Source organism: Sarcophilus harrisii, chromosome 1 (assembly GCF_902635505.1).
Source record: "Sarcophilus harrisii chromosome 1, mSarHar1.11, whole genome shotgun sequence".
Taxonomy (NCBI): domain Eukaryota; kingdom Metazoa; phylum Chordata; class Mammalia; order Dasyuromorphia; family Dasyuridae; genus Sarcophilus; species Sarcophilus harrisii.
The window spans coordinates 695,469,788-695,484,478 of NC_045426.1; the positions used below are offsets into that span (position 1 = coordinate 695,469,788).

Sequence of the window (14,691 nt, forward strand, 5' to 3'; positions counted from 1 at the left end):
CCCAACTATTGTGACCACCAGTGCTAGCTTAATCTTTGTAAAATATGACTTCTATCATTGCATTCTCTTGATCAAAAGCTTTAAATGATTACCCATGTTTGCCAATGTTAATCCTACTTCCACGATAAAAAATAGTACCCAAACTCCTTCCAAGATATTACCCAAATTCTCCCTCCAGAATAGAGTCCAAATGGGTTAAATGTAGCTAGTAATAGCTGCAAAACTTACCTGGGAAAATGAACTGTTGTTTGTACTTGTAATAATGGGAAGCTGGGAAAAGAAAATAAGAAACCAAAGTGAGCATTGTTCTAGAACCCAGTGACTCAAAAATATTTTCTGAATGAATTAAGATCGGATAAAAATCCATACATGTAAGCAAATTACTACATATGTGGGTGGGGGTAGTTCTAGAAGTGGAGTACAAAAGACATGGGTTTAAATAACACCTCTAAGGATTATTAAGTGTGGAATCCTAGGCAAATCATTCTCTGAGCCTTAATTTTCTTATCTGTAAACCAGAAGAAGATGATGATGATGATGGTGAAGAAGAAAAAGATGATGATGATGAAAATAGCAATAGCTATGTAGTGCATTTATATAGTACTATGATAGCTGTCGCCAATTGATCGATAACTTATGACTCAGAACTATCCTACTTAACTACTCCCTCATACTCTCCAGCTTAATAAGATCCCTCCCAAAATTGGCCATCCAGAAATAAACACAATCATCCAGAAGTGGTTTGAGTATAGAAGACTAAAGCTAAACTATTATCTCACTGGATACCAAATCTCTTTTAATGTGGTTCACATTCATCTTATACTTCTCAAAGTCATATTGCCCTTAGATTTCTAGGCTGTCATGTTGTTCTGTTGATTTACAGTGAAATAACAAGCCACTAAAGACCACCGGATCTTTTTTCAGATGAACCACTAACTAGTCGTACTTTCTCCATTTTTTAACTGACAATTAATTGGTTGAAGTTGGTGAAGTTGTTTTTTTTGAAGGCAAGTTTAATTATTTGTTGTTAGTCTGCAGCAAATTCCACCCTATCCAATTCAGCCCAAGGTTTCAACCTGCTAATTAATTCCTTTCCCTGTTATCTAGTGTTAGCTATCTTTCCCGACTTTCTATCACCTGTATATTTAATAAGCATCCATCTATGTTTTTTATTCCAATTGTTACTACCAATTTTTAATGGCTCAGGATTCTTCCAAATTGCACTGGAGATCAATTTCCAAGTTAACATTAAATCAATAATATGCTCTTTGGGTCTATTCATTCAACCGATCCCAAATCTAATGAGTTAGCGTAGAGGTGTTAAACACATGACCTAGAGGCCACATGTGGCCCACAACCCTCTTGAAAGCAGCCTGAAGCAAAACAGAATTTGCCATATTTTCATAGGATCACAGATGTAGTAATGGAAAGGGACTCAGAATAGGACCCTTTTGGTGTCTTGGACCTCTTGGGCAATCTGCCAAAGCGTTTGGGTAGCTTCTTAAAATCATATTTTAAATGATTGAAGGAAACACAAAATTTCAATTAGCAGATGGGTTTTTAAACTGTATGGATGTGCTATGAATCCAGAGGTGTGCTGGAGCCAACTTGAACTGGTTGATTTTCAGTGCGATCACTTTTAACTCCTGAAGTCAGCAAAACTGCTAAAATCAAGATTTGATACTGTTTTGTTGATTGCCTAGACTTAAGAAAATATTAATCATGAAAATGAAACTAAATTTTTTTCTCCCAAAGAGATGGTTGTTGACAATTTATCAGGATCCCTCTATGTGAATCCACTTAGCAGTCTACAGACTCCTTCTGAGAATAATGTTTTAAAATGAATTATAAAATGCTTTTTTATATAATACAATTTATGTATATTAAAATACATAAGATTATAATGAAACTGATTCTATTAAAATAGAGATAAGCTATATATACAGATATAAATGGAAATAGAGAAAGAGAGAGACAGAGAGACTGTGTGTGTGTGGTGGGTATGTGGGTGTGTGTGTGTTATGTGTGTCCATGGATCTGAAATTTAAGGACTCCTAAGATACAGACTAGTGAAAATAAAGACTTTTATTCTATTCAGGTTTATGAACTCCATTTTCTCAATCCTCATTATTCTTGAGCTCTTTGTAGCCTTTGACACTGTCAAGCATTCTCTCCTCCTTGATATTCTGTTCCTTCTAGGTTTCTGACACACCCTTCTTTCCTGCTTCTTCCCCTACTTATCCTTCTATTTCTTCTTGGACTCCTTTGCTGGAGTTTTATGCAGATCATACCCAATAAGCATGAATGTCCTGCAGGACTCTATCCTGGATGCTCTTCCCTTTTCCATATATTTGCTTGGTGGACTCATCAATTTCTATGGATTCAATTGCCATCTCCTTGCTGACAATTCTCAAATTGAATTAGCTAACACTAATCTCTCTCCATTCTCACGTTTCTAACTGCTTATTGGACATCTTAAATTTGATGTTTTATATACTCTTAAACTCAGCGTGTCCAAAACTTAACTCATCTTTCTCCTAAAACCTCTGTCACTTCCAAACTACCTTATTATCAAAAGCACTATCATCCAGTCAACCAGGTTTCCAATCAAGATGTCATTAACTCTTCACTCTCTATCAGCCCCTCTTCCGATTACCAATCTGTTGCCAAGATCTAATGATTTCCATTTTGTAACATCAATTAAATATAGACCTTTATCTCCACTAATCTTCCCATCATCCTCGTGCAAACCCTCATCTCCTCATGGCAAGACTACTGAAATATCTTGCTACTTCATCTTCCTGCAAATGCTTCACTCACATGCCAAAGTAATCACATCCCATCTCCTACTCAATAAACTTCACTGGCTCCCTATCACCTATAGATTTGAAAAAAATGTTCTAATATTAAGAGTCCTTTAAAAATGTTCCAATATTAGAAGTCTTTCATATCTAGCCCCTCCCTGACCTTTCCTGTATTCCTATACTTCCTCCCCGATACTTCACCATTTACTCTTCAAATTCAGAAATGCTGGTCTCCTTGCAATTCTTTGAACAAATGCCTCAATCTCCCATTTCTGGGTATTTACAGAGAAAAAGCCAGGGGTTATCCCCCATATCCAGAATAGCATCCCTTCTCATTTCTGTTTCCTGGTTTTCTTGGTTTCCTTCAAGTCCCAGATAAAATCTGACCATCTACAAGAAGGCTTGCCCAATCTTTTTTCATTTTAATCTGAGCACTTCTTTACATTGTATATAGCATTTGTGTATGCAGGTTCTCTTTCCCATTGGATTGTGAGTTCCTCAAGGGCAAAAAAAAATGTGTTTTGCCTTTCTTTGTATTCCTAGCACTTACCTGAGAGCCTGGCACATAGATTCTTAATGATTGTTCATTGACTGACTCCCTGGAATATATCTCCAAGTCTCTAGGGATAGGGAGGTGGGCCTCTAGACATCCCTCTTGCAGCCTGAAGTAAGAGGCTTCTTAACTTTAAAAAGTTAAGAACCTCTACTTTAAAGATGGCCTTTTCTTTTAAATTAAAGGGCTGAATGATCTCTGAGATCCCAGTAGATCAGTCTTTGTCCCTAAACCCCAAGATTCTGATATTTGAAGTGCTTTGTTGATATGCTGAGCCAACTCCACCTTTCAACTGTCACTTAAAATCTGTTACTGCTGCTTCTTCAGATAATCCAAGCTACACATATCATGTAGCGATGTTGTTAATGAAAGGGAAGGAAGAAGCATAGTTGACAAGAAGCTATGGGCAAGGGCTCTTTCTTCCGTTGCCCCTCCAAGTACAAAGAGGGCAAGGGGGAGACACTAGCTGGTTGTAGAGCCTTTGAAAGGCAGTGAACAGGTCACCTAGAGTTTTGAAATCTCTGCTCTGAGTTGGCACTACCAACAGGTGAGTCTGAGAGTAGACAGATGTAACTTTGTAGGATGCCCACAAAATGCCCTTCATCCACTACAGAAATAACTCTCTCTACCTTGACCCTCCAGACTACAGAAGATAATGAATTCTGGACGACTGAGATAGAAACCATTAAGTCTCAGGGGATAGAAGCTCCTATTCTCCTTAGATTGATTTGAAGCATCTCAAAATAGATGGGACTTCATCTAGGGATTCTTAGCCTTTTGGTGGGCAGTGAAGAGGGCATCACGTACCCCTTTGAAAGACAGGTGAAGCCTATGGCCCCCTTCTCAGAATAATGTTTTTAAATGTACAAACTGAAATGTATAGGATTACAAAGGAAAGCAATTAGGTTGAAATGGAGTTATCATAATACAAACAACCCCCCCCCCAATTTATGGATGCCAGATTAAGATCCCCTGAATACAACATATAAACCTTGAATCCCTTCCAAAGTGTCCTTAATGAGTGGTCTGTACTTTTTTGAAAACTTCCAACAAGGGCAAACTCACTACCTGACAAGGAAGTCTATTTTATTTTTCAGAAACTCGAATTGTTAGAGAATGTTTCCTTACATTGAGATTTTTAAAAATAAACATTTATTTAATTTTTAATTTATGGAATAAAACAAGAATTTCTACATGATAGTATTATAATAATAGTTATAAGTGTGCATAATAATATATAATAATAATATGAAACTAAAAATCTATTATATACAATTTGCTATTTTTTTAAAATACATAATCAAGTTATCATGTGAATACACTGAGTTCAAAAATATCTCTCTACAATGTCTACCTATTGCTGCTAGTTCTGATTTGTAAGGGCAAACAAATTTGAGCACAAGTCTCAGCCCTTTTCTAGTGAAGACTTGGGTACTTGAAGATAGTTATCATATACCATTACACCATTTCTGATTCCTTCAATCAATTCTTACACAGCATCCTTAGGAAGGCTTTAACCTGTGTGGTTGTTCTCTTCTGAAGGCTCTTCAGTTTATTAATGTCATTCCTAAAACTTAGTGGTGGAATGGAATGATGATGATGATGATGGTGGTGGTGGTGCTGGTGGTGGTGGTAGCAATAATAATACAAATAATAACAACAATAATGGCAAGCACATACATAGTGTTTCAAGGTTTGCAAAATGTCCTGACAAATGTTAGCCCATTTGTTGCTCACAAACCCCTGAGAGATAGGATTTTTATTGTCCCCATTTTACAGATGAGAAAATTGGAGTTTAAGTGACTCCTGCAGGGTCACATGGCCAGTAATTTTTTGAGATCGGATTTGAAGTCAGGTCTTCCTGATTCCAAATCCGTTACTCTATTGTTTCAACTACATAATCCATACATGTTTTATTTGGGGCAACATGTGGAGAGATGACTTTTCCTATAGTTAGACAGCACACATTTCATAAGCATAAAGCATCTCAATGTGTCGACTTGGCCATATTCTAAGCAAAATTGAACAAGAAACAGAGATATGTCAAAGGCCAGAATTATCAGACACGTAGCCAGGTCTGCATGGGCAACAGTGCTGAGTGCTGTATGAACAGATTAAAATGTAATTGGGAAATAAATAAAAATCTAATAGGATATAAATAGTGTAATATGTTTCCTAAGTCAATATGTGGCTTTGCAGGGATCCCCATGTAGAATTTAGTGGTCCCTAGTTCTATTTTTAACTTTGCTACACAATTGGTATAGGCAGTGGGAAAGGGATTGGATTTGGAAAAGAGGACCTGGATTCAAATCTCACCTCTAATACTTTCTGCGTCGTACAACGTTGGACAAATGATTTATCCTTTCTAAACTTCAGTTTGCTCATTTTATAAAATGAGAGGATTAGAACGATTGACTTCTAAGGTTCCTTCCAGTTCTCCATTTATGATTCTTTGAGTTCTTTGGTCAAGTATCCAAAACTTCTAGGATGGCACAGGGATTCCTAAAATCCAAAACAGTGACTTTCTGCCTGGGACAAATGCCAACTCTTTATGTGAGTCCATGGGTAGCAGTGCTCATTCATATGGGATCACAGATCCCATAACAATAAAAGATACCAGTCTATATCTGCCTCTCTTTTATAGAATCCAAATTAGAGGACTAGGATTGGAGGAGAATCTTGTGATCAATTAACTGCAAGGGATCTTTTAAGAGTACAATCATAAAGAGAAGAGTCTATTTCTTTCTATTTTAAGCCACAAAAACAATCTGCTATTTCCAGATTATTAAGGCTTGTGTAAGAAAAGGCATGGAGGCAGGAGAGCTACCACTGGACCACCCTTTAAGAGAAGAAATTGTCTGAGTCAAAATAAAGGATGATGCAATATATTGGTCTTGATTTATTAAGGCTGGGAATCCCTGGAGAACTGACAGATGTATAGGCAAGACTTTGCATTAACACAGCTGCCATCCATCAATAATTATCACCCTCTTGCTCCCTCGACCCCAAGATGATAAGCCATGTTCTAAAACTACTGATAGGTGACGAACTAAGAATGAAATCTGCTTCCCTTTCTATCTTTGTAGAAGCAGAGCACCATGAATGTAGAATAATGCCTGTAATGCCAAACACAATTAATGTGCTGCTTTGTTATATTGAATTGTTTTTCTCCCCACACCTTTTTTCATTCTTTATTATAAAGAATGGTTCACTGTGTAGAGAAGCAGAAAGGGCTATATCCTAAAATGCAGGTGATGTAAATACTCAAGGGTTTTTTTTGGTAATGTGAAAAATAACAATTGATTTTCACTTCTATTTTATTGCTATCATTGGATTTCTTTTTTATTTTATTTTGAACTTAAGAAATAAAACAAGAATTTCCATAAAAAATGGGAGGGGGAGGTATGATTACACATGAAACTGCAAATCTATTATATACAACTTGCTATTCCTTTTAAATACATAACAAAGTAACTATCGTTTCTTCTTTTTTCTTCCTTCCCCCCCAAAGATATTAATATAATAATATTTAAAATAATGAAAGGGAGCCTCAAAGCTTGCATGGTACCCAAAACTGGGGTCCAAATACTCTAGCTGCTGAACATGAAGTCTCACCCAAATAACTTAAAAAGAAAGACTTACTGCTGGATCTCAGAAGGGTAACCAGTGTAGTGTCACTGAAAAATTGCCACAAGTTTGGCTGATGTTGCCATGAAATATTGTATGTGTGTGTGAGTTGTTACCCTTACCCCCCACTCAGGAGAAGCTGGAATGGGCTACCTTGGAGACAAGAGCAGGAGGATTTGATCTGTGTAAATGCCAGGCAATTTGTCTAATTAACTCAGTGGAAGAAACTGAGATGATTCAGTCTAGTGAGTCACATTATGGGCACCAGCAGGCTGTCAGAGATGAACCAATCTTAGCTAAGAGGTAGCAAACATGCTTTGGGATTTATATATATTAAGATGAATTCACAATTTGAAGAGCCGTTACAATGTATACTCTGTAGATGTGGATGTATGTGTGTGATGAAATACAACTTCTAAAGTCTTAGTGAATCCTATGCTGTTACAGCTTGGAAATGCACAAAGGCTTTTAGGACACCTTGTATCTGGATAGATGGCAAGGGACTAAAGCTATGATTTCATCAGTGTAAGGATGTCCCAGAAGAGAAAACTTTCTATCCCAAGGCAGAGCGGTATCTTCTATGCAATTTGGAGTCTTAAAGAGCCTTAGAGAGGAGGGACAAAAAATTGAGTGTTCCTTCAAGGTCTCATAGCTCTGTGTTTCAGACACACTATTTGAAACCAGTTCTTTATTGGAAGGCCATGATTCCATCCTTACTGTCATATCACTTCTTGTCCATATATCTGCCTGTCTATCTATACATATATATAATATAATATATATGTATAATAATATATATAATATAATATAATATATGTGTGTATGTATACACACACACACACACACACATATATATAATCCAGCCTTAAGACTTAATTCTTTTTAAGAACCCTTTCCTCCCAGTGCAGTTTGTCAAATTCTCTGCAATTTACAAGCCAAAGAGTCATAGTTTTTGATCTGTTGGTCCCTGGATTCTCCCAAATCCCCTCCAGTATGAACATCATAATTGTCCAACTTGACCTTCACCCATATATGGCAAGTCTGTCCAGAAAAAGATTACCTGGCAAGTTGAAATTCTTTTGCTGTCTGGTGCATTGTGGGGAAGGATGTAGTGGAGAAGGAGGAGTGGCACTGGGCGGGAGAGGCGGGGCTGGCGAGGAAGGCGTGGAGGATGTTGTAGAGGAGGGGTTGCTGCTAGAGTCAGGTTGGTAAGGTACCGGAATGTGGTCCTGCAGAAAGAAAAAGGAAAGAATGGGAGACGGACGGATAAAAAAGGCAAAAACAAGCCAGTGAGAGCTCAGTGGCAACACTGGTGCATCTTGACCTCTTACCTGTGCTTCTATACCATGGATAGCCCTGAGAGCTCTTTCATCCACCTCACTCAATATTTCAGAGAAAGCACCCAACCATTCCTCATTTTATAGATATGGGAAGTGACAACTCAGGGTCACGGTTAGAAAATGTTTGAGGCACGATAGCAACAACAATTAATGGAGATAATAACAATTACTATTTATATAGCACTTTAAGTCTTGAAAAACACTTTACAAATATTAAGGCATGGCTAATACAGGAATATCTTGCATGATGTATGTAATGAGTACTCATTACATATACCATGAGTATTATTGTGTTTTTTACTTTCTTAATGAGTGGGGAAAGGATGGAGGGAAGGAGAGAATTTGGAATTATGAATGAAAATAAAATAACATAAATAAGTAAAAATTAAATTAAAACAAACACTATATCATTTTATCCTCTCAGCAACCCTTAGAAGTAAGCGCTATTATTACAATGCCCAATATAGATGAGGCTGTTTTTCGTGTGTTTTTTAAATTTTTAAAAATAATAGCTTTTCCCTCCCAAATCGATACAAATATTGTTGTCGACATTCACCCTTGCAAAACTTTATGTTCCAAATTTCTCTCTCTCCCTTTCCCTCACTCCATTTCCCTGGATAGCAAGTTATAGCTTAAACATATGCAATTCTTCTAAACAAATTTCCACATTTAACATGCTGCACTAGAAAAATCATATCAAAAAGGGAAAAAATGAGAAATTTAAAAAAACAAGAAGTAAACAACAACAAAAAGGTGAAAATAGTATGTTTTAATCCATATTCAGTTCCCATAATTCTTTTTCTGGATGCAGATGGCTCTCTCCATCACAAGTCTATTGGAATTGGCCTGAATCACTTTATTATTGAAAAGAAGGCTGTAGGGTTTTTTAAAATTATTATTAATTCATTAGAAGCAGGTATGGACTTTTAAGATGGACCACTTTGTTAGGGAGGAAATGGAATCCAAAAGAGTAAAGCACCTAGTAAGTTTCCACAGTGAAATTTGAACTCAAATCTTTCTGACTCCTAACTCACTGCCCCTATAGCTTTTCCCACACTCCTTCCATTTTTCTTTTCATTGATCTGTCCAGCAGAAAGAAGAAAAAGTATTTTCCATCAAGTAAATCCCCATCTAGCTTTCTGATCCTGGAGAAGGGTGGTCATCTAGCAAATGGCAGTCACTAGAGGATAACTTGGTAAAGCAGAAAGAACTTACATTGGCTTAGAACCTGATCTCTGACACTCAGGTGAAGCAGAGGGAGCATTCATTGGCTTAGAATGTAATCTCTGATACTCTGTGTATAAATTCAGGCAACTTAATTAAACCCCTGGGTCTCAGTTTCCTTAACCATAAAACAGAGTTGGTGGTGGTGCTGGTAAACTCTTTGTGAGCAGGGAAATTTTGATTTCACACTTATAGCCCCATTCCTACCAAAGAGCCTTTACATAGTAGGTGCTTGAAAGTATTTTCTTATTTGAAGTTAGGGTGTTTGTTCCAATCTTCTAGTATGTGAAAGAGTGGATTCCCTCAAGATTTACATCAACCTTCAATGTTTTACATGGTTGAAATGAAACTGGATCTCTGGGTGAAGTAGGGGAGTGTTAAGGAAAATGAATTAAGTTGAGATGAACCTAGATCTCTGTGTGAGGTAGGGGAGAGCTAAGCAAAATGAATTAAATTGAGATGAAGCTAGATCTCTGGGTGAGCTAGGGGAGAGCTAAGCAAAATGAATTAAGTCTACTATTTCAGAAAAGGACAGGCTTTGTCTCATCCAAAGCCATTTGTCAGGTGAAGGAGACCTTCCCTGAGTGCTTCTGATATGATCAGGTAGCTTGGTTTCTCAGTCTGTCCAAATTTACCAGATGAATATTTCCATGGTAACGCACATATGAGTCTAAGGGATCATATATCAATGACATGTGGAGATGGAGATGGATGCAGTTAGTTTGTTATATAAATAGAGGTCTGGGGGCCATATGAAATTCATTTTCATAATTTAGTGACTGACTCAAAATGACTTTTGACACTAATGCCTGTTTAGAAGATCATGGAATCACAGGATCTCAGATCTAGGAGGCTCCTTTGGGGCTGTCTGGTCCAATTGTGCCTGAAGAAGAATCCTTTCTATGACGTGATATATTGTTGTTTGTCTCATTCTCAAAGAGAACCATGATATCAGGGAGGTGAAGCCATGACATGCAAGTGAATTAGGTTGAAGTGAGGGAAGGCTGTGCACCTGCCTCATTTTCCCCTCCAGAGCCATCTGGGTCCAGTGGTAGATCGGGATGACTGGGGATAACCCTTGTTTCAGTAGATCTTGGCTTTTTGAAGTTAAGGTCTTTAACAGATCTCAGTCTGATGGAGGGAACACCCATTCAGTGATTAAGGCTAGGTAAGAGTTGAGGCAAAGGATGACTTCTTTTACTTGTCAAAAAAATCAATCAGAGAGGGGAAGACCCTTGGGGTCTTGTGAGGTGCCATGTAATGATCAATGGAAGGAACCGGGCCTATTTAGCCTGGGGTAGAAAAGACTTAGAGGAACATGAGAATTGTCTCCCAGTATTGGAAAAGCTGTCATGGCAGGGAGTGATAAGATTTGTTCTAGTTGGCCCCAGAGCAGAATGAATACTCGTGGGTGGACGTGGCAGAGGCAGATTTTTGACTCCATGAAAGTAAAATCATCTTAACAATGAGAGTAGTCCAAAAGTAAGGTGGGTGTTCTGAGAAAAATCATAATCATAATCTCAGTAATAGTAACTAGCATTTATTTAACATTTACAGAGTGCTTTACAAATATTGTCTCCTTTTATTCTCACAATCCCTGGAGGTTGGTGCTATTATGATCCCCATTTTACAGCTGAGGAAATTGAGACAGGAGCCAGTTAAATGACTTGCCCAAGCTCACACAGCTAGTAAGTTTCTGTATCCAGATTTGAACTCAGATCTTTCTGTCTTCAAGACTAACTTCCTACTCACTATGCAAATTATTTACCTTAGATAAAGTGTTCTATCCCATTTGAAGTCTTTAAGCAGAGACTGGATGACTGCTTGTTAAATTGGTTGAAGAGGGGATTATTTTTCATATATGGATGGGTCTTGACCTCTAATGTCCTTTCAAATCTGAAAATCTGTGATGTCCCCTCCCCCCAAAAAAGTTAAGCAACCTGTGCTTATGGAGAAGTACAAAGAGTTCAAATCCTGTCTCAGATACTTACTAGCTGTGTGACCTTGGATAGGCCACTTTATTCTCTGAACCTCAGTTTCCTCATCTGTAAAATGAAAGATTTCAACTCGATGGTTACTAAAGTCCATTCCAGCCCAGAATTAATGATCCTAAGCTGCTATGATTTTTAGTGAAGAGGATAGGGTGGTAATTCACTGCTTCCAAAGAAGCTTATTCTACTTTCAGATACTTTCCATTCTTATTAAGTCCCTATCACAGATTCAAAGCCTGCCTCTGCAATATGGTGGCACATTGAATAGAGTATTGGACTGGAGTCAAATTCAGCCTCAAATACTTATTGCTGCACGATCCTGAGTTAGTCACTTCACCCGTCTCACTTTTCTCATTTTAAAGATGGGGTAATAATAGCACTTACTTCCCAACAGTATTGTGAAGATAAAAGGAAATACTCTTTACAAAGTATTTGTGTCTAATGGTGTCCTTCTCTAAAGTGGGAGTGGGAGGTAGGAAAGGAAAGGGAAAAAAAGAATTTGTTGTATATTTTAAAGAATTAGCAAATTTTACATAGTAGATCTGAAGTTTCATGGGAAATCATTTTTTCATTATACTGTTATGAAAAAGCATGTTTTGTTCCACAGATTAAAAAGGAAATAATTTTTAAAAGAAAAAATAAAATACTTTACCAACATTGAAGTGTTATATAAATGTTAACTGCTATCATTGTTTATTAATTGAGTATTATTAATTAATCAATCATTTATCAGTGTTTATTAGTTAATAAGAACTTGGTGCTTGAATCACAGAATATAATTCCACATAGCATCTCTTTAAACTTCCATATAGAAAATGATAGAAAGTTTCAGAGAAGCCATGAGGTGACAGAAGGCAGCTTGTTACTTCTGGGTTTTTGTTTGGTTCTGATTTGGTTGGAGAGACAGTCTTATGAAATCATTGATACAGGGGATTCCTGATAAGAAAATGCCTCCCCCAATATCCATCAGCAGCTTTTTTTTTGGACATTGAGGTTCAGAAACTTGCTCATCCAGGATCATAGTCAGGATATGTCAGGGGGGACTTTTACCCAGGACTTTGTACGTTTCAGGTCAGCCCTCTATCTGTCTCACTGCACTGAATTATAATATCATAAGAAGTTCTTTGGGAGAGAACTGAATCCCCAAGGTCTATCACATTCATCGACACAGTATATACTTTAGTGATCTTTAGGTAGCGGCCACTTCTTTGTAACCCTTCTCCAGCTCATTTTACAGATAAGAAAACTGAGGCAAATAGGGTTAAATGACTTGTCCAGGGTCACACAGGTAGGTCAGTGTCTGAGACTAGGTATTCAGGTCTTCCTGACTCCAGACCCAGTGCTCTATCCATTATGGCGCCACCTAGCTGCCACAGAGTGACTGCTACAAAGATACACATTTAAGGCAGACTTTTCCATTCTCAATCTTTGCCTCATTAATTCTACATGTTCACTACTACCTTGGAGAGAGACTCCTTGGTTGGATTATAGTCAGTGGTAAAGGATGTACCCTGAGCTATCTTTCCAACCCAAAGATGGCTTCCTACAGTCTCCATTCCTGGGAAATGCATTGCTGCATCGGAGTCCAGTGGTGAAGTTGGGTTTACGTGAATTTTTTTCAATGGTGACAATAGGATTCCTCCATATATTCTTGCCTGGTTCCCCTTATGACAAGGGGACAATGTAAGACCATAGATTTAGTAGCAGAAAGAACTTTAGAGATCATTGAGTCTAAGCCTCTCATTTTATAGGTGAAGAAACAATCACAGAGAGGATGAGTCAATTCCACAGTGTTACTTAGCTAGTATCTGAAGCAGAATTTGCATTAAAGTCTTCCTTATTCCAAGTCCATAACTCTCTCCACTATGCTACTTAGCCACCCTGTTTTAAGGGCACAATCTGGAATTATGGGATGGGGAAAATCTAATTGCTTCAGACAGAGAGTAGGAATCTCACACGTCAATGGAAAAAGTCATGGAACTGGAGCAAGAACTCTGGGCTTAAATCTCTGTTCTACCATTTGCTATCTATATATGATCTTGGACAAAATAGATCAATTCAGCTTATTTATACACCTCTCTATGTGAACAGGCTCCCACCAAAGAGTATAAGCTCCATGAGTACAGAAACCATTTCACTTTTGTCTCTGTACTCTCAGTTCCTGACACATGATAAGAGTTCAATAAAGGTTTGTGGACTAATTGAATACCTACTATGTGTTGTATTATATACAGGAGATACAAGAGAAAGTACTTTGTTGAGGTGATCTTTCTCAGCCTCAGTTTCCCCATATTGAAAGTATCTCTACAAACGCCTGTCCTACCAATCTCCTGGGGTTATTGTTAGGATTGTATGACAGTTTTAAAGCAAAGATAAACCTCAGAAGTCATCTTGTTCAACTCCCTGACTTCCAGATGAAAAAACTGAGATTTCAAAGACAGGAAGTGATTTTCTTAAAGTCATATAAAAAGTAAGGGTCAAATCTAAGTTCTTCTCACTGTAAATCTGTTGCTCTTTACACCGTACCATAAGGCTTTGATAGAATAGAATATAATTACACATCCAAGGGACAGAATGACTTGTATGGTCCAAGATATTGAACACAACAAAATTAGTCCAAGGAACTGGAGAGATTTAGACTGGAGAAGAAAATACATTGTTGAAAGAGTGAGTGAGATACATAATAATTGTTTTTAATAGAAGTAATTAGTGATGGTGCTGTGACTTGAACCCAGGTCTTTTGACACCTGAGCCAGTGCTTCCCTTCCCTCCCTCCCATACACACACCCCAAGCTGGAAGTGAAAACTCAAGATTACAGTCATAGTGATCTGACCTCAATACCTGAAATGAAACTTGGAATTCTCTATCACCCATTTAACCATTTGGCAAGTCAAAGCAAGTCAAGTGGAAGCAAGGCAAGACAAGGCAAGGCAAGGCAAGTAGAAGCAAATCAAGGCAAGGCAAGGCAAGGCAAGGCAAGGCAAGGCAACCAGCATTAATTAAATTTTACCAAGGGTTAGGCACTAGGCTAAACACAAGAGATACAAAGAAAGGCAAAAACGGTCCCTGACCTCAAGGAGCTCCCAGTCCAACGGGGGTTGCAAAACACAACCAGCAAAGTACACAAGATCTAGACAGGATAAATTGGAAG

The 14,691-nt window shown here is 37.8% G+C and overlaps 1 protein-coding gene across 4 annotated transcripts in view; it reads right to left on the reverse strand.

Annotated features, from left to right (window-relative positions):
- The window catches only part of KSR2 (kinase suppressor of ras 2), a 559,738-nt gene that overhangs the window by 121,787 nt on the left and 423,260 nt on the right, over positions 1-14,691 (reverse strand). For all 4 annotated transcript variants that reach the window (XM_031948680.1, XM_031948679.1, XM_031948681.1 and 1 more), the window contains 2 exons: positions 8,045-8,213; positions 229-270 (listed from right to left, as the gene is read on the reverse strand). In XM_031948680.1, coding sequence (XP_031804540.1) covers positions 229-270; positions 8,045-8,213 — 211 coding nt within the window. The remainder of the gene's footprint in view (positions 1-228; positions 271-8,044; positions 8,214-14,691) is intronic.